The sequence below is a fragment of the Colletes latitarsis genome, chromosome 10 (genome assembly GCF_051014445.1).
Source record: "Colletes latitarsis isolate SP2378_abdomen chromosome 10, iyColLati1, whole genome shotgun sequence".
Classification (NCBI taxonomy): Eukaryota; Metazoa; Arthropoda; class Insecta; order Hymenoptera; family Colletidae; genus Colletes; species Colletes latitarsis.
The window spans coordinates 13,644,694-13,672,341 of NC_135143.1; the positions used below are offsets into that span (position 1 = coordinate 13,644,694).

General features: G+C 34.9%; 6 protein-coding genes across 10 annotated transcripts; 2 read left to right on the plus strand and 4 right to left on the minus strand.

Moving 5' to 3' along the window:
* Positions 1–39: 39 nt before the first annotated feature.
* Vps37b (vacuolar protein sorting 37B) lies at positions 40–1,733 on the minus strand. The gene is made up of 4 exons (XM_076774117.1): positions 1,181–1,733; positions 920–1,091; positions 753–835; positions 40–671 (listed from the first exon to the last, which is right to left on the minus strand). The coding sequence occupies exons 1-4, from the start codon at positions 1,310–1,312 to the stop codon at positions 402–404; spliced, it is 657 nt and encodes a 218-aa protein (XP_076630232.1). The 5' UTR covers positions 1,313–1,733; the 3' UTR covers positions 40–401.
* Positions 1,734–2,432: 699 nt separating this feature from the next.
* Positions 2,433–3,928, plus strand: LOC143346195 (uncharacterized). The gene is made up of 6 exons (XM_076774080.1): positions 2,433–2,779; positions 2,846–2,904; positions 2,970–3,095; positions 3,168–3,350; positions 3,425–3,619; positions 3,710–3,928. The coding sequence occupies exons 1-6, from the start codon at positions 2,575–2,577 to the stop codon at positions 3,848–3,850; spliced, it is 909 nt and encodes a 302-aa protein (XP_076630195.1). The 5' UTR covers positions 2,433–2,574; the 3' UTR covers positions 3,851–3,928.
* A 78-nt stretch (positions 3,929–4,006) lies between these two features.
* Rps23 (ribosomal protein S23) lies at positions 4,007–4,994 on the minus strand. Its single transcript, XM_076774081.1, has 3 exons — positions 4,915–4,994; positions 4,389–4,548; positions 4,007–4,317 (listed from the first exon to the last, which is right to left on the minus strand). Exons 1-3 carry the CDS (start codon positions 4,916–4,918, stop codon positions 4,050–4,052), a joined length of 432 nt encoding a protein of 143 aa, XP_076630196.1. The 5' UTR covers positions 4,919–4,994; the 3' UTR covers positions 4,007–4,049.
* Positions 4,995–6,147: 1,153 nt separating this feature from the next.
* On the minus strand, positions 6,148–15,507 carry Kto (mediator complex subunit kohtalo). 4 transcript variants are annotated; one of them, XM_076774078.1, is made up of 13 exons: positions 15,397–15,507; positions 14,520–15,297; positions 13,510–14,222; positions 12,332–13,112; positions 11,891–12,216; positions 11,273–11,804; positions 10,582–11,175; positions 8,791–10,505; positions 8,271–8,696; positions 7,700–8,171; positions 6,993–7,228; positions 6,750–6,911; positions 6,148–6,668 (listed from the first exon to the last, which is right to left on the minus strand). In XM_076774078.1, exons 2-13 carry the CDS (start codon positions 15,061–15,063, stop codon positions 6,465–6,467), a joined length of 6,705 nt encoding a protein of 2,234 aa, XP_076630193.1. In that variant the 5' UTR covers positions 15,064–15,297; positions 15,397–15,507; the 3' UTR covers positions 6,148–6,464. The 4 variants fall into 4 exon arrangements, with proteins under 4 accessions (XP_076630193.1, XP_076630190.1, XP_076630191.1 ...); XM_076774077.1 differs by having other exon boundaries at positions 6,149–6,668; positions 6,993–7,249; XM_076774075.1 differs by having other exon boundaries at positions 6,750–7,249.
* A 1,054-nt stretch (positions 15,508–16,561) lies between these two features.
* Positions 16,562–18,248, minus strand: LOC143346242 (transforming growth factor beta regulator 1). Its single transcript, XM_076774168.1, has 5 exons — positions 18,055–18,248; positions 17,689–17,917; positions 17,341–17,617; positions 17,041–17,260; positions 16,562–16,969 (listed from the first exon to the last, which is right to left on the minus strand). The coding sequence occupies exons 1-5, from the start codon at positions 18,169–18,171 to the stop codon at positions 16,796–16,798; spliced, it is 1,017 nt and encodes a 338-aa protein (XP_076630283.1). The 5' UTR covers positions 18,172–18,248; the 3' UTR covers positions 16,562–16,795.
* Positions 18,249–22,980: 4,732 nt separating this feature from the next.
* LOC143346703 (prostaglandin reductase 1-like) lies at positions 22,981–25,285 on the plus strand. Of its 2 annotated transcripts, XM_076775083.1 has the most exons (5): positions 22,981–23,291; positions 23,788–24,082; positions 24,185–24,461; positions 24,547–24,898; positions 24,940–25,285. In XM_076775083.1, the coding sequence occupies exons 1-4, from the start codon at positions 23,186–23,188 to the stop codon at positions 24,886–24,888; spliced, it is 1,020 nt and encodes a 339-aa protein (XP_076631198.1). In that variant the 5' UTR covers positions 22,981–23,185; the 3' UTR covers positions 24,889–24,898; positions 24,940–25,285. The 2 variants fall into 2 exon arrangements, with proteins under 2 accessions (XP_076631198.1, XP_076631197.1); XM_076775082.1 differs by having other exon boundaries at positions 24,547–25,285.
* The last annotated feature ends 2,363 nt before the right edge of the window (positions 25,286–27,648 follow it).

A 27,648-nucleotide genomic window follows, 5' to 3' on the forward strand; every position in this document is an offset into this window, starting at 1 on the left:
AATAATAGAAGTTAGAATAATAGAAATATTCGATAAACATACATTTATATTGTGTCGATATTTGACCATTTATCAATCTTCACAGAATATAATTACATTTATATTACATTGCTTAATTTATATATTTTATATAACTAGGCGACATTTATGTTCATATATTTTAATTATGTGTGAAATATACATTAATATCTCATCATAACAATATATAATTCTGTACACCAATTACAAATTACTTTTAGGAGTGTTATTTTATCAAACCTCATAATTTGTAAAACATACTTATTTATTATACATGCTTAAAATGTAATTGCAAATATTACTTCATTTTCACAAAATAACATAATTTTATGTACCTGTGTAAATGAAACATATAAAAACTGAATTTTTTTTAATTTTTCAACTTAATATGGTCTATAATGTGGTAAACCTGATGGCACTGGCATGGGCATTGAAACAGGTCCAGTTGGGTAAGGAATTGCAGGTGCTATGCTAGGAAAATTACTAGCAACTGGATAACCAGGATCACCAATTGTGAAATGTGATTTCCTTATTAACTCTTTTAACTTATCTACTTTCACTTTGCGTAGATGCATCAGTTTTCTTCGTGATAAAAATTGCTCTAAAAATTCGTCAACTTCCATGTCTCCAGCCAAAAATTTCCCTGCTATAGTCTAAATATTAAAAACACAAGAGAACTGTTTTTTAAGAAAATATTCTGCATTTAACAATTTTAGGTATTATATATATTGTACCTCTGATTCTTCTTCAATTTCAGCAGCAGCTGTTTGCAACAAATCTAATGCAGTATCAGCAGTCATTTCTCCAGACTTTTCCTCTATAAATATAAGGTATAAAACAAATTATATGTAATATATATACACACAAAGTTAACAGTATTTCACATATTATAAAAACATACTTATTTCATCCAATTTTTCCTTTACATTTGTACATAACACATTTCCTTTTTCACTAAGTTCTTTTAAACCTTGTTTACTTTCTTGTAATTCTGGCTGTTTTGACAAATTAAATTCTGCCAAAGATCTATTACTGGCCATTAACATTTCCTTTTCTGTTTCCAAATCCTTAAACTATGTAAAAAAAAAAAAAACAAGAATTAGTTTAAAATAAGTATCACAATAATAAAGTATATAATCAGATATGAAGTTAATAAACTTACCTGCTTTATATCTTTTACAATATCTTCAAACTTGCTATCATTATGTAATAATTCATCAAGTTCATCATTATTTAGATGTGAAAGTAGACCTAATGCTGCAGGTATGTCAGGTTCTTGATTTGATTTGAACATTGTTTAATATTATTTAATTTAACAGCTTTGTTCTTAGATTCACTATGTAACTATATATGTATGGAATGTAAGATTTACATTTTATACGCACAAAACACCGTGATAAGTTAAATGTAAGTTTATATTTCTCACGCAACGGAAAGTTTGAATTAGTATATAAGAGTGAATTTTTTTAGTGTAAACTATCAATGTTCAAAACAACTTAAATTATACAAATTGTACGAAATATTGTTAAAATACGATTCCAAAGTATTATTCTGTCAGTTGCATAAACCATGAACTAATAACATATAGATGCACGCCTTTCTCAGAAATAATTCACTTAAAATTATAATTGATCATAATACTAGTAGAACTGCTCTAAATCTCAAGAAACTGAAAATCTTAAAATTCGATTCAAGACACAAGGTAGATATAAGCAATGTGGCAATTTTACATAAAAAAATAAATCGAATATAGAAAATAGCTAGTGTTGCGTCCCAATCTGCGGTCTAGGGAGATAAGAAGGTGTATTGGTGCCCATGGAGCGCTGAACCGCCCTGCTTGGCGAGGCACGCAAAATAAAACTTACAAAATTTTCGTATGTAACTTCAACGATTTTATTTATTCAGACTTTTCGATAATTTCGATGTTCGCTCTACTGTCTCGAGAATTAATCTGATCTTCCGCGAAAATCTTCTCGTGGTCCTCGACGTTTGTCCTTTCTCCAGGAAAATTTTAGATCTTTCCTCCGGGTTGTCCTGATCCAATAGGGGGTTGGGCCCTACCCCGTCTGTCAGGATCTTCTTCGATCGACGATCCATCCCCGAGACGCGTAGAGGTGGAAGCTATGCTAGCGGGCCAAAGCAACCCTTAAGAAACTCCGATTCGACACGGCCTTTAGAAAATAAACCAAGTATTTCTGAGGAATGCCTTCTTTTCTCTCTCGACCCTTGCCTTTCCCTGCTTGACGCTGGTTCGTTTGAATCTCGCTTCGAATTCTAATGAAGTTGCATGATCGCGTACTCGATGGTCATTAATCGAGTTCCCATAAATCCCGTCGTGGCGCTATAGCAATAATACTAGATTTAAGGGAAACTACAGACGCCGACTTGAAACTGCCAACCAAACTACTAAAGTGTCGTCTCTTACTATTCTTTTCTCATTGCTTGAGATTCGGTTACCGATTCAAAAATTCTGTAAAGAATTACGATCTGTACAAAGGAGCGTTAAAAATAGGATACAATTTGTTTAATAAACGAGGATACTGTGCATATATAACGATGAACGATGTAAAAGAAGTTATGTCCGATATCTATAACACTTTAGTACAAATACGTTATCCTAAAATTACGACGGCTGCAGTAGAAAATGTAGAAACAATTCTCAGTGGAAAAAATCGTATTTCCTTATTGTCTTGGGTGCTAGCTGAAAAATCTCCCGAAATAGCAGTTACATTACAAAACTTAGGAGACACTGCTTTAAAAGGTTTAAAATAAGTTGCTAAATAACCAAATAGGTACATTGAATATTGATAATGATATTTTTTTGTAGAAAAGTTATTGCAGTATTATTCTGGAATTGGGATTTGCACTGACAAGGAATTATTAATGGTTTGTATTTTATTCAAATTATTTAAAATTATTAGTACTGAAGAAATATGAATAATGTTTTATAGGGAAATTGTACATTAACAGAACAACTTCCTACTTTAAAATTATTATTAGAGTTTATAAAGTGTATGTATATTGATTCATCTGATACTGAGGATAATGAAGAGAAGTGCATTGATGATATAATACAGGTACACAACCCATATATATTATAACCCATGAAAGTTACATCTTACATATATAAATATATCTCTATATATTAGGCTTATATTATTGATGATTCAGATGAAAGTATATCTGATATTGATGAAAGTCAACAAGATTATTCTGAATCTCTGCAGTACTTTCACGATTTAAAAGAATATGTTGCTAATCACCAAGATTCAAATTCTGATTATGAATCTAAAAAGGAACAAACTTTAACAAATAATGAAGAACAAATAATGGTATTATTAAATTTAATGATTATACTTGTTTTTGTTAAAATAATATTAGAATGAAAATTTTAATACAATTATAGGTACAAGAAAACGAAAAAGAAAGTAACGAAAATGATACAGATTTATTATTTAATGAAAAAACAGAAAATTTCTTAGAAGCTTTTTCAATTATTGAGACATACCCAAAGCCTAAAGAAAAAAAGGAAGAAAATGAAGTAAATACTATGGATGCTGATATTAGAGATATATGTTCAAACTTCAGTATTGTAACACAGGTTTTATAATTATATATTTTAATATCTATAATTTGAATAAGATATCATGCAAATACTAAACAATTTATGTCACTTATATTTTATTTTTAGTTTTTGCAAGCAAAAGATGGAATATGCAATGCATCTATACCAAAGGAATTAAATAAAATTAACACACCAGTAAACGAAATTTTTAAAGATGCTGTTATTAATACCACAGATGCTGTAAAAATGTATATAAATGATCAATAAGTTATAGTATTATTTTACAAATAATTTTTAAAAGCAATTTTTTAATTTTATATTTTTGTATTTTTATGTAATAAAAACGTTTACACATATCGATTAAAAGTTACTGTAATCAAATTCATTTTTTTAATCTTAGTGAAGGTATCAATAAAACACTACTTTCTTTAAAAAATTTTATATGTGCAATTAGAAATACATGATTTTACGATCTGGGTCGTTCTTTCTTCTCTTTGTAAAGTGCAAGTAAAGAAACATTAGCAACTTTTACTACTTTGAATCGGACTCCTGGAATGTCACCAACAGCATGACCTTTACGACCAAAACCTGCCACTAAAACTTCGTCATTCTCTTCAATATTGTTCAAACAACCATCCCTAGGTACAAAGGCTGTAATTTTTTTACCATTTTTAATAAGTTGTACTCTTACGCATTTACGAATAGCAGAATTTGGCTGCTTAGCTTCTACGCCCCTAAAAAATAAAATTAACCCTAATTAGAATACTCACGAAAGTAAATAATCCAAAAACAGATATGTACATACACTTTTTCTAAAACAATGCCCTTGGCATGGGAAGCACCGCCAAACGGATTAGCCTTCCATCTTGTTCCCAAATGAGCTTTCTTGTAATCCTTGTCATTCCATCGTTGATCACGTCTGTGATTTACGTGTTTACGTGCCGTACGAAGACCACGAGGCTTACCTGCGGTTTTAAAAAGTAAGGTTATGGATTGTACTCGTCTAACGTTTTATGTATTCGTACAATTTTAACTTATTACTTGCACTCAGTTATTATACTATATATTAAAATATATTATCACTTGTGAAGTTATAATAGGAAACATTAATAAATATTACATCGATCATTTAATTATTTGCATAAAGCAATATTCATATGTAACTACGTTATCTTCAACACAGTTTAAAAGAAATTATTCAAACATTTCCTGTCACATATTTCACGAAGTTATAATTAGATTTACTATACAAAATTATGTGAACTTTTCACAATCTTCAAGTTGTGTTTTATACTTTAAAAAACGATCTAATTTTAAGACTCATCACATACCCATTTTGCTCGGTGTGCTATACAACCGGAAGAGGCTTAACCTCCATAAACGGAAGTCTGAATTCGCTAGTACTCCCAGAAGTCCCAGATACGAAGTAGCTTTTGCGCATGTGCGTAGAAAATTGTATTAGTAACGGTTCCTATTTGGCTATTGTAGAAAATTATTTAAAAATTGTTGAAAACAGAGTGAAAAACTTTCCTAAATGTTTAAGAAGAAAATCTTGATCTAAAATTCATTAGGTATCATCAATACTAAAGTTCGTACTACTTTATTCGTATCGTGAATCGTAACATTCATATTTGGTTTATCCGCTCATCGTGCCTCACTAGACCTTAGTATAACGTTTCCTTAGAATAACGTTTTTAAAAATTAATTGAACCAATGTGTGTTAACCAGTGTTAACAATCTTGAATAGTTCAGATATAACGCATTATCTAAGATTAAATCTTGCATAGATTGCTTTACAAGACGAGGATAAACTTTTTCTAACGAATACGAGAATTTCGAAACTTTTTAAATTAAATTCCAATTCTAGTAAATTTTTTGTTTTGAATTAACGACTTTATTCTTGGCTAGGTTTGTATCTGCAATACAAATTATATTAAATAGAAAAGAATTAAGATCTACACTTAAGTTCTACATTCGACAACGAATAAAAAGAGTTGAGGTCTGGATAAAGTATCTAGGCCTCATCATTGACCATTGTGGCGTTTCGATCATTTCGATCGTTTAGTACTTCGTGTGAAGGATGCGACTATCGTTCTTCGCCATCTTCTTCCCAATTTAAGAGAATTGGAGGAAAGAGTTGGCTCTATGCGGCGATGTGGCCCATGATCTTATACATATAAGGTCTCCATATGGGCTCCCGAATTAATAGCCAGCCAACTGCTGACGCAAGCATTGCCAAGCTGTATAGACGGCTGACCATTAACGACATTAGAGAGTATAATTTTCTATGAGAATCATTTGATTCTGGTGGATCTCTCTTCCTCCCTCTAGAATTCTACCCAGAAATACGTTCATCTGAGGGAGCATAGAGAGGTTGCGTGTTTGCCGGAAGCGGAAGCGATCGAAGAGATGAAGCGCCAGGCTCAACGTGTTTTAAGTTGAACCACCCCTTGAATAGTGATTCTTCTAAATCATTCAAATTGGCGAGGCCATAAAAAAACAACAACAACATGCAATCACTTACTTGTTTTTTTAATTTTAAAATTAAATTTTGTAAAAGAAAAATTATATTCCAATTTATTGTTATTAAATACAAGGATTACAAAATCTGTTTAAATACAAGAATTTAACGTGTTTTTTGTATTATGTATATTAATTTTGTATTACGTACATTAATAATTTTAAGAGGGAAACAAATGTAGAAGATGTTATATAATTTTCAATGACTTTCTACAATCCTTTTCATTTTATTGCCTTCGTCATGGCACGCTTTACACATTCATACTGCCTTAAGTTACGTAACTCTTATGACCCAGATGTACACACTTTATGTAAATTATTCTTGTACAACATATTAATTAATTATTTACATTTTAAACTACTAATAAGGCGGCGGTTGATGTTGATAGTGTTGTGGTGGTTGGCTCAAATGTCGTTGTAAATGCGTTACTAACTGCGGAGTTGGTTGTTGTCCGCCAGCATTGCCTTGTTGTTGCTGTTGCTGCTGCGCTTGTTGTTGCTGCGCTTGTTGTTGTTGCATTGCAAGCATTTGTTGCCTCATACGTTGCTGATTTATTGCTTGCTGCTATAGTTTAAATAATTACAATTATTTAAATGTAACACAAATAACACTTGTAACACAAATAGTGTATCATACGAAATTTACCTGTTGGAATTGTTGATTTTGTTGCAGACCAACATTGGCAGTACCCACCCCCGTTACTCCAACCGCGCCAGGTTTTCCACTAGTTTGTCTATATGGTGGAGCTGGTTGATTTTGAACTCCGCCTCCCATCGGGCCCATTGTATTCATTGTAACATTCGGAGCCTGATGAAAAAGTAAATACATCATTTTTAGTAAGTAATCTTTTTCAATAGAATTATCATTTAATCTGTTCTCTTCCTGTACCTGAAGGTATGGCGGCCTAGCTGCTCCCGGTTGCATCCGTTGTGGTATGTATTCCTGACCTCGTTGAGGACCCATCATCTGTTGCTGATTGGAAAACATCATATTCTGCTGTGGATTCATCAAACCTTGCTGTTGCTGTTGCTGTTGCAACAATTGTTGTTGCTGCGTTTGCTGAGGTGCTTGTGGCTGCTGCTGTTGCTGTTGTTGCTGTGGTATCATTTGCTGACCTCCGTATCCTGCATAATTTTGATTCATTCCTGTAAAGGTATAGTATGCATAATTTCAGGGTGCAAAATATTTAATAACCCTTTATTGCATGAATTTTATTTTATCTTTTAAGAAATAAAGGCATGCATTAACTCTCGTATGACAAAGACCAAATCAGTAGTGTCATGCAGAAGTCAGAATAAAAGAACTAGTCGTAGCGAACCGTCTAAAGAGTATCTTAGTGTAAAAAGTTATACAAAAGTTTTAATTTATTTGAGCTATTCACAAAGCTTGTAAATTGACCCACAAGTTAGCCAGTGATATATGGAAGACGATGTTAAAGGGAGACGAGATAATTAGAAAGATAGTCGAGACCGCGAATGTTGTTTAACCAATTTATAAAAAGTCTGATCTTAGGACTGTCCGGACTTCCTCACTTCCATAGAGAATTTTAACTAAAACTTAAAAGGTTAAGATAGCAAATAACAACGTATAGTTACCTTGTTGCATTCCAGTGTAAATTCCTTGTTGTTGTGGTTGTTGTTGCTGTTGTTGCTGTGAAGCAAACATTCCTTGTTGGGGGTTCATGTTCGGAGCCCCATGTTGAGCTCTTAATTGTTGTCTAATGAACTGTTGCCTCTGCATTCCTTGGAAAGCTCCTGGAGCACCAACAGGTGTAGCATTTGGTTGTTGTTGAGAGCTCATTAGTTGATTGGACGGTAGTCGTAAGCGTAACATATGAGAGAGTGCCTGTTTCGATTGATTCATGCCTGGTCTGTCATATCTTTGCCCAACCGGAGTTGGCGGTAATTGTTGGCCATATCCATATTGTTGAGCTGGTGCGTGAGTTTGTTGATTGGTATACCACTGTTGCTGATGCTGCGGTGGTTGACCAGTAAACATTCCAGGTTGCTGAGTGGCAGCTACTTGTTGGTTACTGAACGCTATTTGTTGTAGTTGATTTGGTGCTTGCTAAACACCATATACAAGATATTGAGGAAATTTAAGAAAAGGTTGAGCGCTTAGAAACTAATTGTAGGTGAAGAATGAGACATTAAAATTTAAACAAACCTGAATTTGCTGTGATACAGGTGTAGTGGGTGTTGCAGCTCCTTTACTCTTTCTACTTCTTCGAGTTTTCATAGCTTTTCCCTTGCCATTCGTAACGGCGTTACCGATACTACTACCAGCAACGTTACCAGTTATTCTTCCAGGCGAGTCAATACTCATGGGAGTATCAGCCTTGCCAGGCTCAGATTCTTTTTTGTCCGGTTCTAAATCTTCTGGAGGCAATGGTGGCGGATCTAAATAGTGACTAGGTAGTCTAATTTGGCTGTGGGTATGATATCGTAAAAGTTTATGGGCATTTTGATATGTAAGAGGTTTACGTTCCAATTTAACCGCTCTAAACCAGGCCCAAGAAATCGGCGCTGGATTTTTATGACCTTCTAATACTTCCCACGCTGACACTCTTTGAGAATCGCATACTTGCAAACCCTAATGAAATGCATTTTAACACAAGTTGTTTTAATTATCCAAAACGCCTTTTAACTGAATTTTTTAATTATAGTGTAAGCATATTTTAGCTTACCTGCTTCTTATCAATGCTATCGAAACCAGCTATTTTATTGCCTTTTGTGTCTGTTAAACATCCGACTGGTTCGCATGTAATAACTTCCATTGTTAATTTAGGTAATGGTAACAATTGTCTAACAAAGCGAATACTTGGAGAATTTCTATCACCAAGTTCTTTCTTCAATTTTTTCATTAAATTCTGATAATGTTTTTTATTTTCATCTTTTTCGGATTGCGAATCAGAAACTAAAGTAGAATGTATTAGGGTGGCTAGCATATCAATAACCGTGGTAAATAATTCGGAATTATTATTTAAGTCTATAACACCGTAGCTAACTAGCTGAACCAACAAGATAGCCCAATCCGTGGTAACAGTCGTATTTCTTTGTATAGTATCAAAAACTCCACCAACGAGACTAAATCGTAATTGTAGTGCATCCTGTAGCATCTCTCTTGTTTTAGGGTCTTCAGTAGCAAAATTTTTTTCTTCTTTACTAATATTCAAGAATTGAGATAATTGCGAATGCAATGACATCAATAAACCTTCTCTTTGGTCATCTTGGCCCTTAAGGCAAGTGAGTACTAATGAAAGGAACGGTTGATGATTAAAAAGAGATGGTGATTTTGATCTACCTCTTTCGCGGCCAGCTGCCGTTTTTGACCAGTTACCAGATTCTAGTACTTGACCTGCTACTTTAAGGACTCGACCTTGTACTGCACTTGGCAATTTTGAAACAAGCGGTGCAACTAACCATATCGAACCAGATCGTTTGTCTAGTTTACTAGACATGGTATTTAGTTGAAAAACATCGATTGCAGCTTTAGCAACTGTATCCAACCATTGTGAAAGATCGTTTGATCCTGGAGAAAACTGTTTGTACATAAGTTGAAGATCGAGCCATGACATTCTTAGACTCCACTGTTCTAGATTCTCCAAAATGTTTGTTATGTGGGTCTTCTGATCTGTGAATGCATCTGTGGAAGTCTCTGGATAGCAAATCATGTGAAGCAATCGTTGAGCTTGACGATGTGTCAACATATTGTCAAGTAACATGTCAGAGTGACAGAGTTCTTCTGGATTTTGTAAACATCTTTCTAGTACCCATTCTTGACTACAAATTTGTCTCAACACGTGTTGCGCGAAGTCCGATAGCCCCTTAACGTTTTCTGTAGTCATACCAGCACTGCTACTAGATGAAGACATTGCTAAATCAAGCCCTAAATCATCACCGCCTCCTAGAATATCACTGGTACCTAAGATATGACTTATAGATAATTCGCTTGGCCCACCAGTGTTCACGCCGCCACCAACTCCGACACTGGCTGGTCCACCTACTTTGCTTGAATGATTCATAGGTACGTCTGGTTTCTTTGGTGGTTGTTTACCAGCCGTTGCGTCAGCGACAACAAGTATAGCTTTAAGTACTGCTAAAACTGGGCCAACTCTTATGTTGTTGTGAGCAGCTGCTAGTAAATGCCTATCGCAACTTAATTTTATGCTATACCCTCTGGAATTTCCATTTGGTAAAGGGTGAGGACTCGTGCTCACAGAATACAAAGCTGGCTGAGGACATTCGACCGTTTTGAAAAGTCGTAGAAGCAAATGACATGTTAATCGTGCTCCGGCTTCAGCCTCCATGTCCGCATCTCCGCGACCTTCATTGCAAGCTTTAACTAAAGACGGCAGTGCTATATGTACGACAAAGTCTTCCAAAGAAAAACAATGTCTTGCTGCAAAAGTAAGACAGTATTATAACAGAAGTATATAATATTTGCAATTAACAAAATATAATTGCAAATCATTTACCAATTAAAATAGATGTAAATACAGCTAATGAATTATGTATACTCAAATCTTGTACATCAACTTGATTTAGAACATCAATATAAAAAGCTGAACTATTCGACGAACAACAGAGTGCCATAAGAACACCAAGCCACTCAGCATTGAGCGCATTGCAACAAGCCGTTAATTCTGCACAAGTTATGGCAATGTCATTTAGTTTATCATTATCTGTTTCGCTGCAAACTGCAACGATCGCATTGCAAACAAAACTGTAACGATTTGCCGGTGTTTCGTTTAGTTGTCTAGCACATTGTGGTTCGATTTTTCCACCACGCCTTGGACTAGTAAAAACGTCCACCATGAATTGTGAATTATACACGTGGCTCGATGTAGTTGGTTGTAACGTACTGTAAAGGGCTGTTCGGATTTTAGGATAAGCATTACTAAATGCTTCTACTCCGTGTGGTTTGGTTTTTAATAATGAACAAGACGAATATAAGTCATAAAGATGTGCTAATACACATCGTTCAGCGGAACTGCAATCGCTAGGATTGGACACATGTTTTACAATTTTACAAAGTAAATCAAATACTGCCGTTGTCTGTTCTGGAGATACTGGAATAATCAAATTAGATATAGGCATTATTTGTACGATACAAAAGTTTTGTTTATCATGTTTTTCATCACATGAATTTCGTACGACAATACTTACATAATAAACAACAATGATATCTTCTTAATACTCCAACAACATATAAACTTAAGCTTGTGGTGTAGCTTCTAACAAGTTGACTATTTCTAACCGTTAACTGTGCTTCAACTTCGGGTAGTTCCTTCAGAATTTGAATACAAACATCTATCAAACCATATATATTTAGAGCTAGCTCCATTAAATCGAAAAGAAATGCTACATGTTCTTGTACTGGCAAATACGACGATCCAACTAATGCAAATGTGTTTAACATTTCGATAACTTGAGTCGCGCATTGCCATGTCACTACATGCTGATCAAAATAACTCAAGTTTTGAAATTTTAAAGTAATTGCCTCAAAGTTGAATTCACTACGGGAATGTTTTTTCACTTTTCCACCCTCTGCAACATCAATACTAAATTTCTTGCCAAACAATTTACACACTTCCTTCGTCATTTTTTTAACAACATGCCTAGCCTCATCTTTGACACGCCCTACTCCATAAAGCAATACGTGCCGTTGATTACAGTCATGTTGGCTGCACGTTTCGTCCTTCAAACACAACATTTATAATGCTTGAATGTGTTACCATCAATTATCTACAATTCACAAAGAAGAAAACATATTACACATATTACCTGTGGTAATGGAAAGTGTGTTGTATACAATAAATGTCTACTATGACTTGATGGCATTTTAGAATCAAGTCCTTCCTGAGTTCCATGCCCAGCTAGTGCATCTTCTTTGGGGCTGTCAGGTGCATCCATACTATTTTGTTGATCTTCTTTAATATGTTGTAGTAACTTGTCCAAATCATCATCAATTTTACTGTCATCATAATCCATTGTTCGCCCATGATCTGTTACCTCTAATTTCGTTGGTTTTAAGTCTATTCCCGGAAATAAGCTATCTTCATCAATTTGTTCACGATTACTCGGAGTTCCGGGCTTACTGGCTACGGGGCCTAAATCAATTGTAATGAATTATGAACATTTTTAAAAAAACCTAACAAATATAAAAAATATTTTCAAATTAAATAGTGTCACAATAATTAGCAGTTAAAAATTGATTGAATGTACCTTGTATAAGATCACCTCTAGAGATGAGCGTACACATGTATGCATCGTGTGAAAACACATCGTGTCTAATTAATTCTGAAAATAAGTGAACTAAATTCGTAAACTGAACTTTTGATTGAGTTGATGTATTGTCCAATACTGGGGCATCCATGTCTAAAAACTTCATAAGCAATAGTTGAAAGATTGGAAGTACAGGTGGATTTCCATTACTACAGACGCTATCTTTATCATCATTGTCATTCGTTTCTCCAGTAACATCGCTTTGCCGTTTTTCGAGTAGCTTCGCGACTGCCATTGCTCTATGTTCTCCCCATCGTTCGGCACTTACAGCCCACTCACACAGGATTTCAACTACAGCAGAATCCTGTTGTGGGTTATATTCCGATTTTGTATCACGTTCATTTGCATTATCTTTTGGAGGTGACGTAAATATCTTAGCGTACAAGGTGTCTAATGAATTGTTAGAATCCATTCTATCAAAACTGTGTCGATCTAGAGCGTCTAAAGCAGCTAGTACTTTTGTTGTCGTTATTCCGGCGCTACTTTGTTGCCATTTATCGCACGACCATTTGCCTTCAGCAGCTTGAGATCTTGCTCGAATATTTTCTTGTGCAATTTTCAATTGTTTTAATATGGGATTAGTTGCACTTGCAGGTGGACACGGCAAAGCTGTCGGAGGGTACGACAAATAGTCCAAAGGAGAACCGTTTAATACAGATGGGGCTTTCCCTTCTCCAACACTATTCCATACCAATGCTGTTGGACATTCTAACGTGATAACCTAAATAATAATCAATATCTTTAGTTATTGCATTAACAAATTTGCATAATACAATAGTGCCCACATAAGTGACCGCATTTTTGCCCACTTAAGTGTCCGTGGTTATGCCCACCGATTCTTGGAAGCCAAGCGGCTTCGAACATCGAGCGTGTCGAGCGTAACTTGACGCCGGTCGTTATCGATACATTGTACATGTATATGGTTTCGGGTGTCAGCTATTGTATCTCACTCGACTTATCCTCGTTCCTTATCTTCGTTGAATTCTGAGAAGTAACCATGCCCACATAAATGACCGCGGCCAATCCCAAACGTAGTCATTTAAATGGGCACTACTGTATGTAGCAATTTTACTTTTAGCAACTCAATTATATATTCTGCATGACTGATTTGCTGTTACCTGTATTATTGTTGATAAACTATATATCACATCTTTGTGATGTGGGCATGACAAATAGTCATTAAAAGCAGCAGTTAATGGATTTGGTGTTTGACTAGCAGTGGCAGTTTCTTTGCCACAATTAACATCGCTTTTATTTATGGATGGACTTTGTGGATTGCCATTGGTTTCTACATTATTACACATGTGTGCCAATTTACGACAGCATAGATATGCTAGACGTCTTGCTAATAATTCGGATTGCACAAATTCTTCCAAATATTGTAATGCCAATGGCAATAAAAGTTTTAAAATACCATCTTCTGAAGGAGAAGACTTAATTTTGTCTAATAATTCTAAAATCCACTGCAGTAATTCCTGCCTATCTAACAAACCTTCTTCAAACATATACTTTGCCAACTGTATGCAATAATGCCACTGTTTTAATGCTAATTTATGTTCTTCATTCATGGTACTTCCAGATATTATTTGACTATTTGAATTTGGTGTAGTTGGCTGATTAGTAACAACTCCATTATTAGTGTTAGTATTACTGTTAACATTATTATTACTGTTATTGTTATTGTTACTACTTCCAGAGCCATTGCCATTGCAGGAATTATTTGCAATACCATTATTACTAGTGCTGTTTGTCACATGGCTATTTATGTAATAATATTCTTGTAACTTTGAAAGTTGGTCCTTCAAGAATTTGATAAGTGTTCCTGTCCATTCTAAATCAGAATACATGAATAAAGTATTATAATCATTTAGTATTTACAATAAATATATGAGTCAGAATCATGTATATTCATAGTAATCATTCACATGAAGCTCAATAAAATAGCAATATATGACGAAAGTCCAAAGCAAACTTAAGTCAAAGATTTAGATTGCATTTTTCCCAAAACATTCAAACAACAAAATTTTGATTTTAAAGATATAAACAATTTTTTTGAGAGATATTAAATTCTTTGGTTTTCTCCTTGAATTGGATTATCCATAATTAAACTATATATGTATTCATTTACCTGTAGTTGGATCAGGCAATTGTCTCTTTTTTATTTTGGCCTCTGAAACTGCTACTGTATAAGCTGAACTAAGTTTAATAAACCAGGCTGCTCTTAACATTGGCACTTGATATTCACAAAGCATCATGAATATCTCTTCTTTCTTGTTAAAGTTGGGGGCTTTCTTTGCCAGAGCTATTAATGGCTTGCAACCAGATAGATCTTTGAACCATGCCTCAATGCCATTTTTTGTTCTTGCAGTCACTGGCCAGAAATTATCCTTTGGATTGATTTGTTGTCTTTTTCTTCCTGTATCTGGCATTGTTGAAAGCTCTTCCTTCTTTGCAAGAATTGCATTGAAGTACGCTCCCACTTTAGCAGCCGTCACATTAGAAAGTCTTGCAGTCCCAAATTCATCAGATAACTGAGGCATTGTAGCAAATCCATGTTTAACATTTATAGAAGTGAGTTCGTCTTCTTTTTGTTTGGGTTCTTGGGGATAGACATCAGGCGGCCCTAGTCTAGGCCGTTTTAGTGGCCGTTTTTCATACAATATTCCCATCATGGTACAAAGAAATTATCACAATTGATTGTCGACTATCGACATCATTTGCATATACAATTAACTTAAATAATTCTAATGTTTCAGGTTCATTTTCAAGATTATATGTAAGATATAACCTTCGTTAATGATATATTTACAATTATTCAATGCCGTAAACCGTAACGCAACAACACTGTCATTACGCGTGCAATAGCTTCCAGGTGGCGCATTACTAAAACTATTGAAATCGTGAACCTGAAAATACACGAATGCTATATCTAGACAACTGCACTTTAAATTATTGCTTTTCTTTATTTACTTTAATAAATAAATCGGAATGAACCAAGTATATACCTGGATATCGCAACATCTTCAGAAAGCACTCCGATGTTACTAGTACTGTAAATGTTTGTAATAATCTCAAGATACTTCTATCTATTAATGATTAGACGACGATATTATTGCTTGTAATTAAGTAATGAATATAAGTATTACTGAAATGAATACATCGCAATGGAAGTTTAATGTGCAAAAATGTACAAAAGCTACATTTATATCATCGCAAAGAATCATATGTATTAGAGGTGGAAAAATATCAACAGTATATCGATAGTTTCTACTATCGAAAACTATCGATGCTTTTTCAGTAATTATCAAAAGTTCTGTAGTTTTGTTTAATGATTGTGAATATTATCCGATATACACGGGGAATACTGAAAATTGATATTACAAAGTATTGAATTAGTAACAATAATACTCTTGGAGAAATATTTGAAGAAAACCGGGTTATTGTGTGTTAAGTTGGCACGATACGTCCGAAAAATAGGTATTGTACTAAAATAGTACGTGTATTACTAAACAGCTGTACAATGCTGTAAAGTTTACAATGTAAATACTCGAGTCACAAAGTAACATACTATTCTGTGTTCGCGTAAGTAGTCTACTTGATTTTACTTTGACGATCTAGCATCATTGCTTGGACCTAGAGATTGATATTTAAAAGTACCTCTTTCATGAGAAAAAATCACAGCCAATCAGTGGATTACAGCAAGAGTGGGAAAGAAGGACGATAGCTAAATTAAGTTGGAATAATTAACTGTGTATTTTATTTGTATCTTATTTGTACTTTTTACAAGTTTGTTAAATTAGATATCATTCGGTGTAAACACAATCGAATTAAAGGCTTGCTATAGATTATTTTGCATACCAAAAGTGAGACAGTGTAAACTAGACCTTCAACTTTATTCGCTATCAGCAGTTTCGACTGTAACTATCTTTATTTAACAGCTTCAAATAACCAACGAGTGCCAGTTGATTTAGGGTTATTTAGAGTTTAAGGTTAATGGTATCAGACGACAGACTAGTTCTATTAGGGAATTGTCTCCATTTACATATACTAATCCTCAAGCGTGTGTACGCGAGATTTAGCACTTTGGATAATTTTAGAGAGTCGAGAAAGAAGGCATAATTGTGCATTTTAATGGAACAGGTGAAAGTTATGTTGATAAAAAATAAATCATTTTATACATTGTTGTTCAGTAAATGTTATAATTTTTTAAATAAATGTTGATCATGTTAATATTGTTTCCACTTTTTGTAGAAACAATGAATGTACAATTTTAAAATGCTTCAATACATATACACTTAAATATTAATATTTCATAACAATGAAATTCATTTAACATTAATACACAAAGATATGAATTATCTTTTGTTATAAGCATAATTAAATTTTTCACGAATAATGCAAAAATCACGCAAGAAGTTCTTGAAGTGCTAAAAGATCACGATCAGTAGGTTCTTCTTTAATTCTATAAGAATTTGTTAAAGCATAATGCCTATGCAGAGCAGCAAATCCAAGTCCTGGATCTGTTTCTTCTTCTGTTATTGGACTTGTACCTCTTTCCATTGTTTGATTCTTACTTACCTAAATAATAAAAAAGTATTATGTTTTGATATTTAAATTAACTTAGAGAACTCAAATTTAAAGTCACGTACTTCAAATCGTTGTTGCTTGTATATGGCAAGTTTGCGTGTTCCAGGTGTACTTTGTATAAGATTTTGTATAGTAGGATGTGAAATCCCAAAAAAGTCAGCTCCCTTTGGTGTTATTGAATGCAATACAGGGGAAATTGCCACTAACAATTTTGAATGACACTCATCAGGGCTAGATCCAACTAATGGTTGATCAAGGTCATTATCAGATACTATTTCAAATCTGATAATAATTTTCGTATAATTATTATATTTTATTTAGTTGTTTATAAAAAAACATTCATTGTTTATAAAATTATATACCTTGGTTTCTGTCCACCATCTAGTATTTTACAAGTATATAAACTTTTTGTTTTCACATCTCTTAAGTTAGCATATACTCTTGTACTGCAATAACCTACTGGATAAATGAGATCTTCTGTGTGGTATGCTATTCTATCAGATACTACTTCTCCAAGAGAGTACACAGTGAGGTCACCCAAAGCAATAGGAAATATTGGTCTTCCATGCACATCCAATGGTATCAACTGAACTACTTTTCGCATTGTTTTATTATAACGTTTAGTTTTAGTTTTTGTTTCTGGAAAATATATATATCCAAATGCATTTATCTATTTTAATTCCATTCAAATTAGAATTATATTGTAGTACCTGAACCATCAGTTGAGACTCTTTTCTTTGCAGTTTTCTTAGGTGCAGAACATTCTGAGTTAAATGCAATAGAATTAATATTATTTGACTGAGATCTAGCTGTCACAGTGGAAGGATCTATATCACCTTGTTGTTGACATAATTTACGTAAAAGGAATAGTCTCTCTTCTTTCACAAGCATAAGATTTTCTTGCATTTGTGCAACTTGATCACATAGTGCTGCATTTTCCTAAAATTAAAAGTAAATACCAATTTTTACAGAAACGAATTTTCTGCCCACTTGAATTTTGATATTATACTACATATGAAAATTTGTTACTATAAAGAAAAAAAGGAAACGACTGTCATTAGTAAATATAAGCTTACAAAAACCGTGTCCTTTACGATCCTTTTTAGTCTTCGATATTTTTGTTTGTATTTCAGATTTTGTTGTAATTCTGCGTTTTTCTGATACTCATTGTAATAGTTGTAAGCTTGCGTCATTTCAAATACATTATATTCAACAAAGAGTATTTGGATGAGGTTATGATCGTACAATGTTTGTGATTATTTTTGATCATCTGTGTTAGGTTATGATTAGTATGATCAAAATAAGGGGGAGAGGGTCAATCGTAAATGTTTTGCGGAACGCAAAACTATATTTAGTTGGTTCCTTGTTGGTAGGTAGCATTAGTAGACGTCACCCTATAAATTCTGATATCTCATTTTCAGTTTTATAGAATTAATATATTTTGCAAACAGTTTTGTAATATAAAATGCATATTAAATCTCTATATAACAATTTTTGGTTTTACAATATTTTTTTTGGAAAGTTCTAAATCATTTCTCCCTAAAATTCTAGGAACATCTCATGTCGCTCTTCTTGTTCGCCAGGCATCGCTATGGTGCCTGGAAAATCCCTAGGCTGTGGCATTACTAGTGTTGAACAAAGGCGTTTTAGTTTTTGTAGTTTGGCTAAAATTTTGTAGTTAGGGAAAAACCCTAGACAAAGTTGGGTTGGCAGCCGTGTAGGACGCCACGCCAGAGAGTCGCAATAATTGCAATAAAGCCTTCGTACGAGGAACATGTGTCGTTGCTGGTGTTCCCGGATATCCGTACGCATCCCTATATACAGAAGCTCAGGTGTTTCGGACAATTTCGAGAATTCGATCTGTGATGAAAATTACAGATTTTTACACGTTATGAAGAATGAAATATGATCTCATATTGCAACTATCAAAAAAAGGATATTACTTACTTTAGAAAACATTGTAGAACGAGATATATTAACTTGCTTATGAATCGCATTATGATCGAGAATTTAATCTTTAAACGTAGACGTTGTCTATAATACTACAGACGAGGTATACGAGTAGACCTTTCACCTAATGTATTTTTTCGGCCCGTTTCTCTGGGGTTCTAGAACCCCATTACCATTTCCGTGCCACTCGCAACGTTACCAACAGATTTAGAAATGAACACAAGAGGAAGTGAGACAGAAAATTAAATTACAGAAATTTTATTATTTTTTAACGGAATGAAAGCTGTACGGTTCATAATTGGACATTAATCGATTAATTTCATTGGAGTAATCAATCGATTAAGATTATTTAAAAATTTCAAGATTATTAAAATAGCTAAGGATGTATCTCAATGATACGTATACCGCAACTCAGGATAGCTTCGAGAATTCAAAAAAGAAGGCGAATGGAAGTCTTTCTTTCTTGCTTTCGAAACAGCTGAAATCCGAAGTAAAGACTAGACCTATCGTTAGTGGGATGAACGCTATCGCTGTACCACGAGTGTCTTATAACATAAGATACTCTTCTCCAAAGTGGAACAAAATGTTAAAAAGACCATGCATCAAATTGTAAGGGGATCCTCGTAAGAAGGCTTCAATCTTCGTAATGATTTTAATGGGTCGATTAATGGCTAGCTTATGATCACTGGTGGTCAACAGTGAGGTTGACATTAAGGTCAGCGGTCCAGTGAAGATCCAGAAAGGGTCAAGAGATGGGAACAATCGAAATAGCATTGTTCTCTAACGGTTCTTATCTCTTCATGTTGACACTGTCTCCCCACTCTTCGACTTCCCCACTGGAAGGCTACCGCTGGACAAACATTCTTCAGTTCCCCTGGAGCATCCAGGGGAATCGGGTCTCGCGGGCCTACGTCAGGCCATTCGTGGAGCGGTGACCACTGGGGGGACCAGGAGTGACCAGGGCTGACCAGGACTGACCAGGACTGACCAAAACTGACCAGAACTGACCAGAACTGACCACTACTGACCAGTGCTGACCAGTGGAGATCCGATGACTGACCACTACTGACCACTACTGACCAGTGCCGGACCGTGATGACCACTGGTAAGAACTATTTAAAATTGCTCTCCCCACTTCTATTTTGTCGTTTGATACCAATTCAACGTTATGGAACTGTCTAACGCTTTTGCTAAATTACGAATCGTTTCTTATGTTACAGCTGGACCTCTGGTGCTGCTTCCTTGGTAATGGTAACTAATGCTCAACAAGTAGTAAGTTCACTTTACTTTTTTATGTTATTATCACAGAATTGACCAGTTTATTTTATTTGTTTGGTCATAATTCGGTGTTGTTTTACTGTCCGGTTTTATCTGGTTATTATGTGTTCCTCCTCTATTTCTACTTCTGCCTTATTTTTTGAATTGGCATAATTGTGTTGGATCATGTACCATTTTTGTTTGTATATTATTTTATGTATTTTGTTTGTATATTATTTTATGAATTTCGATGTCACTAATTAGAATAAGATTTTTATTCTTGGTCTATTTCGCTAAGATATTTTGTTTAATTCTTGGGTATTTTCATTCTTTGATTTCATCGTTGGATTTTCAATTCTACGTTGGATTTTCAATCTTTGTTTCTGTTCGTCTTTGAAATTTGTATGGTTCTTCGGACAATTTTTGTAGTCATTTGCTATTTTACTTCGACATTATACTCTAGTTACGCAAGTATAGGTAGAATACTTTGTTCGTAACATGTGTAAATTTTGTACATTTCCTTAAGTAGGTCTAGCATCGAGAATCTTATAGATTCTCACTTTTAGGTACATCAGCACGACTAATTATTCCATCGCTTCGTCTAGTTTGCATGGTGTTTATTAAATTTCCTTTCGTATGTCACTAATATGGGTATCAATTTTAGTTTCAGATTATTCGCAGGACATCGAGGGAGTACGCCACATCCGCCGAGGGACATTTAATTCTAAGTCGGTTAGATTTAAGCTTCGTCGCGAATCTTAAAATTAACGTCAAAGATTTCTTTATTGTACATATTTTCGCGTTTTACCAAGCAATTATTGAATAAGTAGCTTCTCGTTTTCTCGTTCCCTCGTTCCTAGCTTCGGTCACCGCTGTTTCATCGATTGAAACATGTGATCGGCCGTGTATCTGGTCCGAAAGATCTAATCGCCTTCCCTTGGTAAGCTTGATTGAGGGAAAACGGCACTTCGCTGGAAGGTGTGGAGTTTCCGTATTCTGCGGAAACGCATACCTTCCAGCGGAAGTCGACCCTGTCTCAGGTACTCTCTCTTTGTCAGACAGCCTAAGTCGGGTCCTTCGGGCTCCCGGCGGGTTGCGTTGGAGAAATGGAGACCTCGATTCGGGGTTGCAGTTCTCTGTTTTCTTGTTGAGATCGAGTTAGCAAGGGCAGTAGGTTCGATTCTCGGATCCGCTGCACGGTTCAGCATCGCGTCGCGTCGCGTCGCGTATCCCACGATTTAGCTTCATCCCTCTTTTTAACCATATAATTGCTTGGTACAACATCCAAGGAACTTTGTTTCCTTCTATCGTCCGAATTTTAGATTCAACTTGACTAGACTTGAGCTTCGACGTTAATTTTAAGTCCCTATTGTATGCGTCTCCCAATATTGCCAAGTAATTATTTAACAAGTAGCTTCTCTCGACTCGTTCTCTCGTTTCTTGCTTCGGTCACCACTGTTTCGTCGAACGAAACATGTGATTGGCCGTCCAGTTTGTCCGAAAGATCTAGTCGCCTGCCAATGATAGATCGATTTCTAGAAATAGAAATCAATCTACCAAGGGTAGTGTTGATTCGATCCGAAGATCTGCTGCACGGTTCAGCATCGCGTCGCGTCGCGTCTCCAACAATTTAGCTTCATCCCTTTTTAAACAAAATAATTACTTGGCATGACTAATCTAGTTTCTAAGGATGTAAAAGGGAGATCGATGGAACTTGGATTCCATCTATCTCCCTTCGGGTCTCCATTCGCAGCAACCTCCTCGTGGTGAGACCTGGGTAATATTATTTACGTTTAATTAATAATCGTATCGCTCTTAGCTGGGTAATGCAATTATTAATTAAAAACTAAATAATATTAGCAAATTGGCTGCGATCCGCCTTGCATAGGTCTTCATGAATATAGAGCTTCTTCGCTAGGTTAGTTTTGATTCTCATTGATTCATCAAAGATTCTAGAGCATTGTCAGACGAGGTATACGAGTGGATCTTTTACCCAATGTATCTTTTCGACCCATTTTTATGGGGTCTCGAACCCCCATTATCATTTTCGTGCTATTTGTAATATTACCAACAGATTTATAAATGAATTTCAATCCCTGCATAGTCAACTCACATGTATTTATGCACACACTACAGCTGTCAGCCCATCAATACTAATTCAGTGAATAGTTTGTCAACTGACCACCATCCATGAGAAGAGGGTGCTAAAATCACCCCTGAATTTTCAGGTCGGTATAGCAGTCAGATTGGGCCACGAAAGTCCATAAGGTGTAAGATCTACTCGTATACATCGTCTGTGGTGATACTACATTATTCACTGTCGGTATACTATCCTTTGCGAGCCTTCTTACCATTTCCACTTCACAGTGACACCATCTTCCATAAGATGCATAGTCTATAAATGTTGTTTAATTTTCTAAAATCCGATTACTAAAGGATGGTTTCGATGTAAAGAAAAAACTCATGCATAAGTGTAAGTTCTTAATACAAAACATTCTGGTCCTTTACTGTTCTCTTATTCGTTTAGGATCTTCGACATTGAAGTAATAAACTAGGCAGTTGTCGGGATTTTGCTTAATAATTTATAATATTTATAAATCTGATAATTATTCATTATTCGTTAGCTAAATAAAAATGTGCTAAAGTCTGTTCGTATAACACGATTCATTAACGTTCGTATTATAGAATATCACTCTATTAAAGAGCTCAGAAAAACCGAATAAAAAAGTTGTCGACGAAAAAGAGGGAAGTGATATAAGATGGAATATTGCGATGCACGTTGTCAGTTTATTTAACGTATTTTGCTGCAGCACGGAGGATTAGTTCACGGTATATCGATAGTAATTATCGACCTTAATTATTATTAAGGTCATTGAGTCGTATATTACATATTCACATATTTATAATACGATTAATTAATAACAATTATCGACCTTAATTATTATTGAGTTGTATAAAATTGCAAGAAATAATTAAGATTCTTGAATAATCGTTAGTACGATGGCAAAAGCGAAGAAATTCGTGTTAGTGAAATATTTTCAAAAGGATCCAAAACCAACGGATTTACAATTGGTTGAGGAAGAGCTACCATCTCTCCAAAATGGAGGTAAATTTCGTTGGGTGTGTTTCTAATAGTATAACAAATCTTCGCGAGCTAGTATGTTCAAGGATTGACAATATCATTGATAGAACATTGCTCTATGATTCTGTATTTTATATCATAACAAAAATATATCGTTATAATTGTAACGGATTACGATTTAAAAATTTTCAATGTTTCCGAATCTACAAGAAAAGATATTATCCGTGTCATGGGAGTTATTCGCAGTTTTGTCTTTATGCATTGCATTATATTTACATTAATGTGATGTTTACGGTCCGAACAAATGATTTAATATCTTTCATACCGCGGAACAGTACGATTATATAATACGGTTTATCGTTTATTGCCTGAAGTCATTGAAATTGCAAATTTGTATTACGCTTGCAAATATGTAGGTATACAAGTTCTATTTTTGCAATGAAATGTTATTCGATATCCAACGTAAGAATATCGTGTATTCCTTCAAATTTAATACCCCACGGTTTCAAATGATTTTTAGAGATCCTCGTTCAGGCAGAATATCTTTCTGTGGATCCATACATGCGTCCTTATACCGAGAGATATCCATTAGGTACTACGATGATTGGTGCACAAGTGGCTAAAATTATCGAATCGAAGAACTCAAGTTTCCCAGTTGGAAAAAGAGTTATCGGCTACATGGGATGGAGGTCACACACGGTTCTTAATCCACAGAGATTCTCTGACTTGCACCTTATAGAGCAAAAGCCACTTATCTTACCTGATATAGGGGATTTACCGCCATCATTGTGTTTAGGGATGTTAGGAATGACAGGGTAAAAAATTATATATTGATATATTATGCGCTCTTCTTTGTATCTTCGTTTCTTATTCATCGTACACGCTTTAAAATATTGTTTAAATAAATTTTATTTCAGAAATTCTGCATACTTTGGTCTTTTAGAGATTTGTAAGCCAAAACAAGGTGAAACTCTTGTTGTAAGCGGAGCTGCGGGAGCTGTCGGTTCTCATGTCGGTCAAATAGGAAAAGCTGTTCTTGGACTCAATGTTATAGGTATCGCTGGTTCGGACGAGAAATGTAAATGGCTCGTAAACGAGCTTGGTTTTGACTCTGCCATTAATTACAAAAAAGAAAATATTGCAGTTGCATTGAGGAAAGCTGCGCCAAAGGGAGTCGATTGTTATTTCGATAATGTACGTTGCCTGTCGAAATAACATACGAATTTTTGTTCTCGATTATGCAATTACAATTAGCATTTTGTTCGTCTTATCGTTATAGGTGGGGGGAGAAATTTCTAGCACAGTTATGTATCAGATGAAACCCTTCGGTCGCGTAGCTATATGCGGAAGCATTTCTTCGTACAATTCCGACGCTTCGTCTTTGCCGAAAACAATTCTCCTTCAACCAGCTATTTTGTTCAACCAATTAAAAGTAGAAGGTTTCATTGTGTCACGTTGGAATGATCGTTGGTCGGAGGGCGTGAACAAAAATCTTCAGTGGATAAGAGAAGGAAAACTTCGTTACCGCGAAACTGTTACGAGAGGTTTCGAGAATATGTTTGATGCATTTGTTGGCATGTTACAGGGAAAAAATATTGGCAAAGCTATCGTTCAGGTTTGAGAAAAAGGAAGTATAATATTTTTAATGTGACAATTGATTTCGTATATTTAGTATCTGTATATCGATAATAAATTTCTATTGAAACGTTGATGATACAGAGCAAACTATTTAATTATAAGTATAATCCTAATTATAAGTGTAACTTGTGCTGAGGCATCTGAAACGAGAATTTGGTACATCGGTGTTCGTACAACGATAAATAAAAAGTCCGAAATTTATTAATAGGAAATAATGTTTATTATACAGTGTACATATTTATTAACTTCATTTATTTTATTTCTGTTATAAATTTTATATTAATAATTGTATTATGTTTTGCCGAGCGACGAATGCCTTGATCAGTGTGCGCTTAATCTATAACAATCTCCGTAAAAAGTATAGAAACTTCTGCTTTTTATTTTGTTCGTTTATTTGTTTTCCTTTCATTCTGCCCCCTTTATCCATTTCCAGTTGACCATTTGTCCGTCCCCCCACCCTTTCTCACTACATTGATTACCATGAATTATACCACCAAAGAGTATCGCCAAAATATGTTGCGCTGAAAACGGCATAATCGTTCGGCATATACAAATAATAGTACGGTCGAAGTTAAAGTAATTGGCGGTTTATGCATCTCCTTTGTTTGTTCATATTTTTTTTTTTTTTTCGCCAGTGACGCCATTTCATCCGAAATGGCGCGTCGCCGCCTTCGGGCCACTGTGGCCGCAATATTCTCAAACTTTTCTTTTCTCGAAATACTTCACCCTAGGATTAGTATTTGTTATCAATTATTTTTATAATATGCATAATAATATAAATAATGTCGTTAATATACCTATAATGATTATCGTTTTTTCTCAACGATAAACTATCTCAATGGTACATTTTCTTTGCTAATGGCCATGTCTGTTATAGCTAATTATATAGTCTGTATGCGAGTTCCAAATGGGATAAGGTACGTCGTACAGAGAACTTTTCGGCTCGGCGTATTTTATTTTCGTTAACGTAATAAAAACGAAAGAAAACGAACCAAGAACAAAGTAGAACTATTCGTCGAATACGGGAACACGTCTGTGGCGTGAAAATACGAACGTCGAGGAACCTTCCTTCGTTTAACGATTCGTGAGAACTTTTTTTTTTAATGAAAATTCTATTTTTATTGTTCGATCTACCGTTATATTATGAACTCTATCCATTTGAACGACCGGTCAGAAATTTCAACGACCCTTCCATCCGAGGAGAAGATAAGAAAGATATGCTTTTGGAAAATGTAATATAACCGTATAGAGTATAATTTTTAGATTTTACGCATCAATGATTGAAAGACGACGAAAATTTTTTTTTTCCTTTTATCAACGACACTGAAAACTGTTTATCACGATCCTCAACGAAACGTAGGTTCTCTCGAAGTACGCTAAAAAATTCTCTCTTCCATTCTCACTTTCCCTTTCGCTCTTACTCTCACTCGGTCTCTTGTTCTCTTCCTTTCTCTCTCCTCTTACTTCTCACACATGTCACCGTGTTCTAATCTTGATATATAAATGTACGACGTTAGTTCATGACAACCAGACTTCGTGTCAGTGTGTATGTAATTTCATATTATTTTTTTTTTTTTTATTATTCGTTTGTTTGTTCTCGCTTGCATTTTTAATGTATGTATCTAGCTTTCTGACATAAGTGTTAAGTATAATTATTTTTATTTTTATGTAATGTATTAGTTTTTTTTTGTTATAATAATAATAATAATAATTATCATCATCATCCCATAATAATCATAATCGATAACCATAATAATACTAATAATAGTAATGTCAACCACCGTCGTGATCATGATCGCGATGATGCCGTTAATTCGTCATATTGATATACATTACATATTTATATTACACGTTCCTTAGGAAAATAATAATCCAAACTGACATGTCATTCGTTCGTGTTACTTTCCAAATTCTCTCTTAATTTTCATCGCACATCTCTCTCTCTCTCTCTCTCTCTCTCTTTCTCTCTCTCATTCTCTCTCTCACTCCTCTCCCTTTCCCTCGTTCCTACACCATTCTCGCCCTCTGCCTATTTTTTTCCATTTTTCTTCGTTCATAGATTTCTATAACGTAACAATTCTCTATCGCTAGTAGAAGCGGCTGAATTCCTCGCCACTCGGGACGAATTTCGAAACGGAACGCGTCAACTATCAACCAATCGCATCACGATTCGTCGTAATTTTGATCCACAGCGTTATGTACGGTTAGCCGTGAAAATTATTAACATTCGTAACACCGCGACCACTGTTACCGTTCTTTTTAGCGTGCGCTTAAAATTTTTTTTTTTTAATGGCTGCTTACCGCGGCCACGGAGACAAATGTCCCAAGACGCCATTTTCGATCACAGCTTCAACGATAATTTTTGTAAATGTTTCGCGCGATCACGGTCGCGTAATATCGATCACCGTACCGCGTATTTTTTTTCCTGTTACGTGGGTGTGTTCAGTATTGTAAATTACAATTTTTTTTTTTTTTTTCATTCTCATGGTTATTGAAAAATAATTATTATCGAACCCATTCTCGTCTTCGACGCCTCGGTAAGCCGCATCAACCCTCTCGTTTGATTCTCCTCTTTCTAAATACATATACATTATCGAAATATTTCTATAGCCGCGTATGTCTCCGTAAAATTTATCGCGTTGATATGCTAAAACTCTCCCTTTCTGCTTACCATACTACCGTTATAAATTACTTCTTATCTACGCTGTCTCCCGTTTCCCGTTTTCACCACAAATTTTCTTGT

Bases quoted from the DNA above. Each gene is read 5' to 3' on its own strand.
- Kto (XM_076774075.1), bottom strand. From the start codon at position 15,063: ATGATGGGAATATTGTATGAAAAACGGCCACTAAAACGGCCTAGACTA. The intron at 14,223-14,519 runs GTAAATGAATAC...ATTCTGATTTAG, and splicing joins ATTGCCTGATCCAACTACAG to AATGGACAGGAACACTTATC. The intron at 8,172-8,270 runs GTTTGTTTAAAT...TATGGTGTTTAG, and splicing joins CTGTATCACAGCAAATTCAG to CAAGCACCAAATCAACTACA.
- Vps37b (XM_076774117.1), bottom strand. From the start codon at position 1,312: ATGTTCAAATCAAATCAAGAACCTGACATACCTGCAGCATTAGGTCTA. The intron at 1,092-1,180 runs GTAAGTTTATTA...TTTTTTACATAG, and splicing joins TTGTAAAAGATATAAAGCAG to TTTAAGGATTTGGAAACAGA. The intron at 836-919 runs GTATGTTTTTAT...TTATATTTATAG, and splicing joins GGAAAAATTGGATGAAATAA to AGGAAAAGTCTGGAGAAATG.
- LOC143346703 (XM_076775082.1), top strand. From the start codon at position 23,186: ATGGCAAAAGCGAAGAAATTCGTGTTAGTGAAATATTTTCAAAAGGAT. The intron at 23,292-23,787 runs GTAAATTTCGTT...AATGATTTTTAG, and splicing joins ACCATCTCTCCAAAATGGAG to AGATCCTCGTTCAGGCAGAA. The intron at 24,462-24,546 runs GTACGTTGCCTG...TTATCGTTATAG, and splicing joins TCGATTGTTATTTCGATAAT to GTGGGGGGAGAAATTTCTAG.
- LOC143346242 (XM_076774168.1), bottom strand. From the start codon at position 18,171: ATGACGCAAGCTTACAACTATTACAATGAGTATCAGAAAAACGCAGAA. The intron at 17,918-18,054 runs GTAAGCTTATAT...TTTTAATTTTAG, and splicing joins TCGTAAAGGACACGGTTTTT to GAAAATGCAGCACTATGTGA. The intron at 17,261-17,340 runs GTATATAATTTT...AATTATTATCAG, and splicing joins GATGGTGGACAGAAACCAAG to ATTTGAAATAGTATCTGATA.
- LOC143346195 (XM_076774080.1), top strand. From the start codon at position 2,575: ATGAACGATGTAAAAGAAGTTATGTCCGATATCTATAACACTTTAGTA. The intron at 2,780-2,845 runs GTTTAAAATAAG...ATTTTTTTGTAG, and splicing joins AGGAGACACTGCTTTAAAAG to AAAAGTTATTGCAGTATTAT. The intron at 3,620-3,709 runs GTTTTATAATTA...TTTTATTTTTAG, and splicing joins ACTTCAGTATTGTAACACAG to TTTTTGCAAGCAAAAGATGG.
- Rps23 (XM_076774081.1), bottom strand. The intron at 4,318-4,388 runs GTATGTACATAT...TTTATTTTTTAG, and splicing joins GGCATTGTTTTAGAAAAAGT to GGGCGTAGAAGCTAAGCAGC.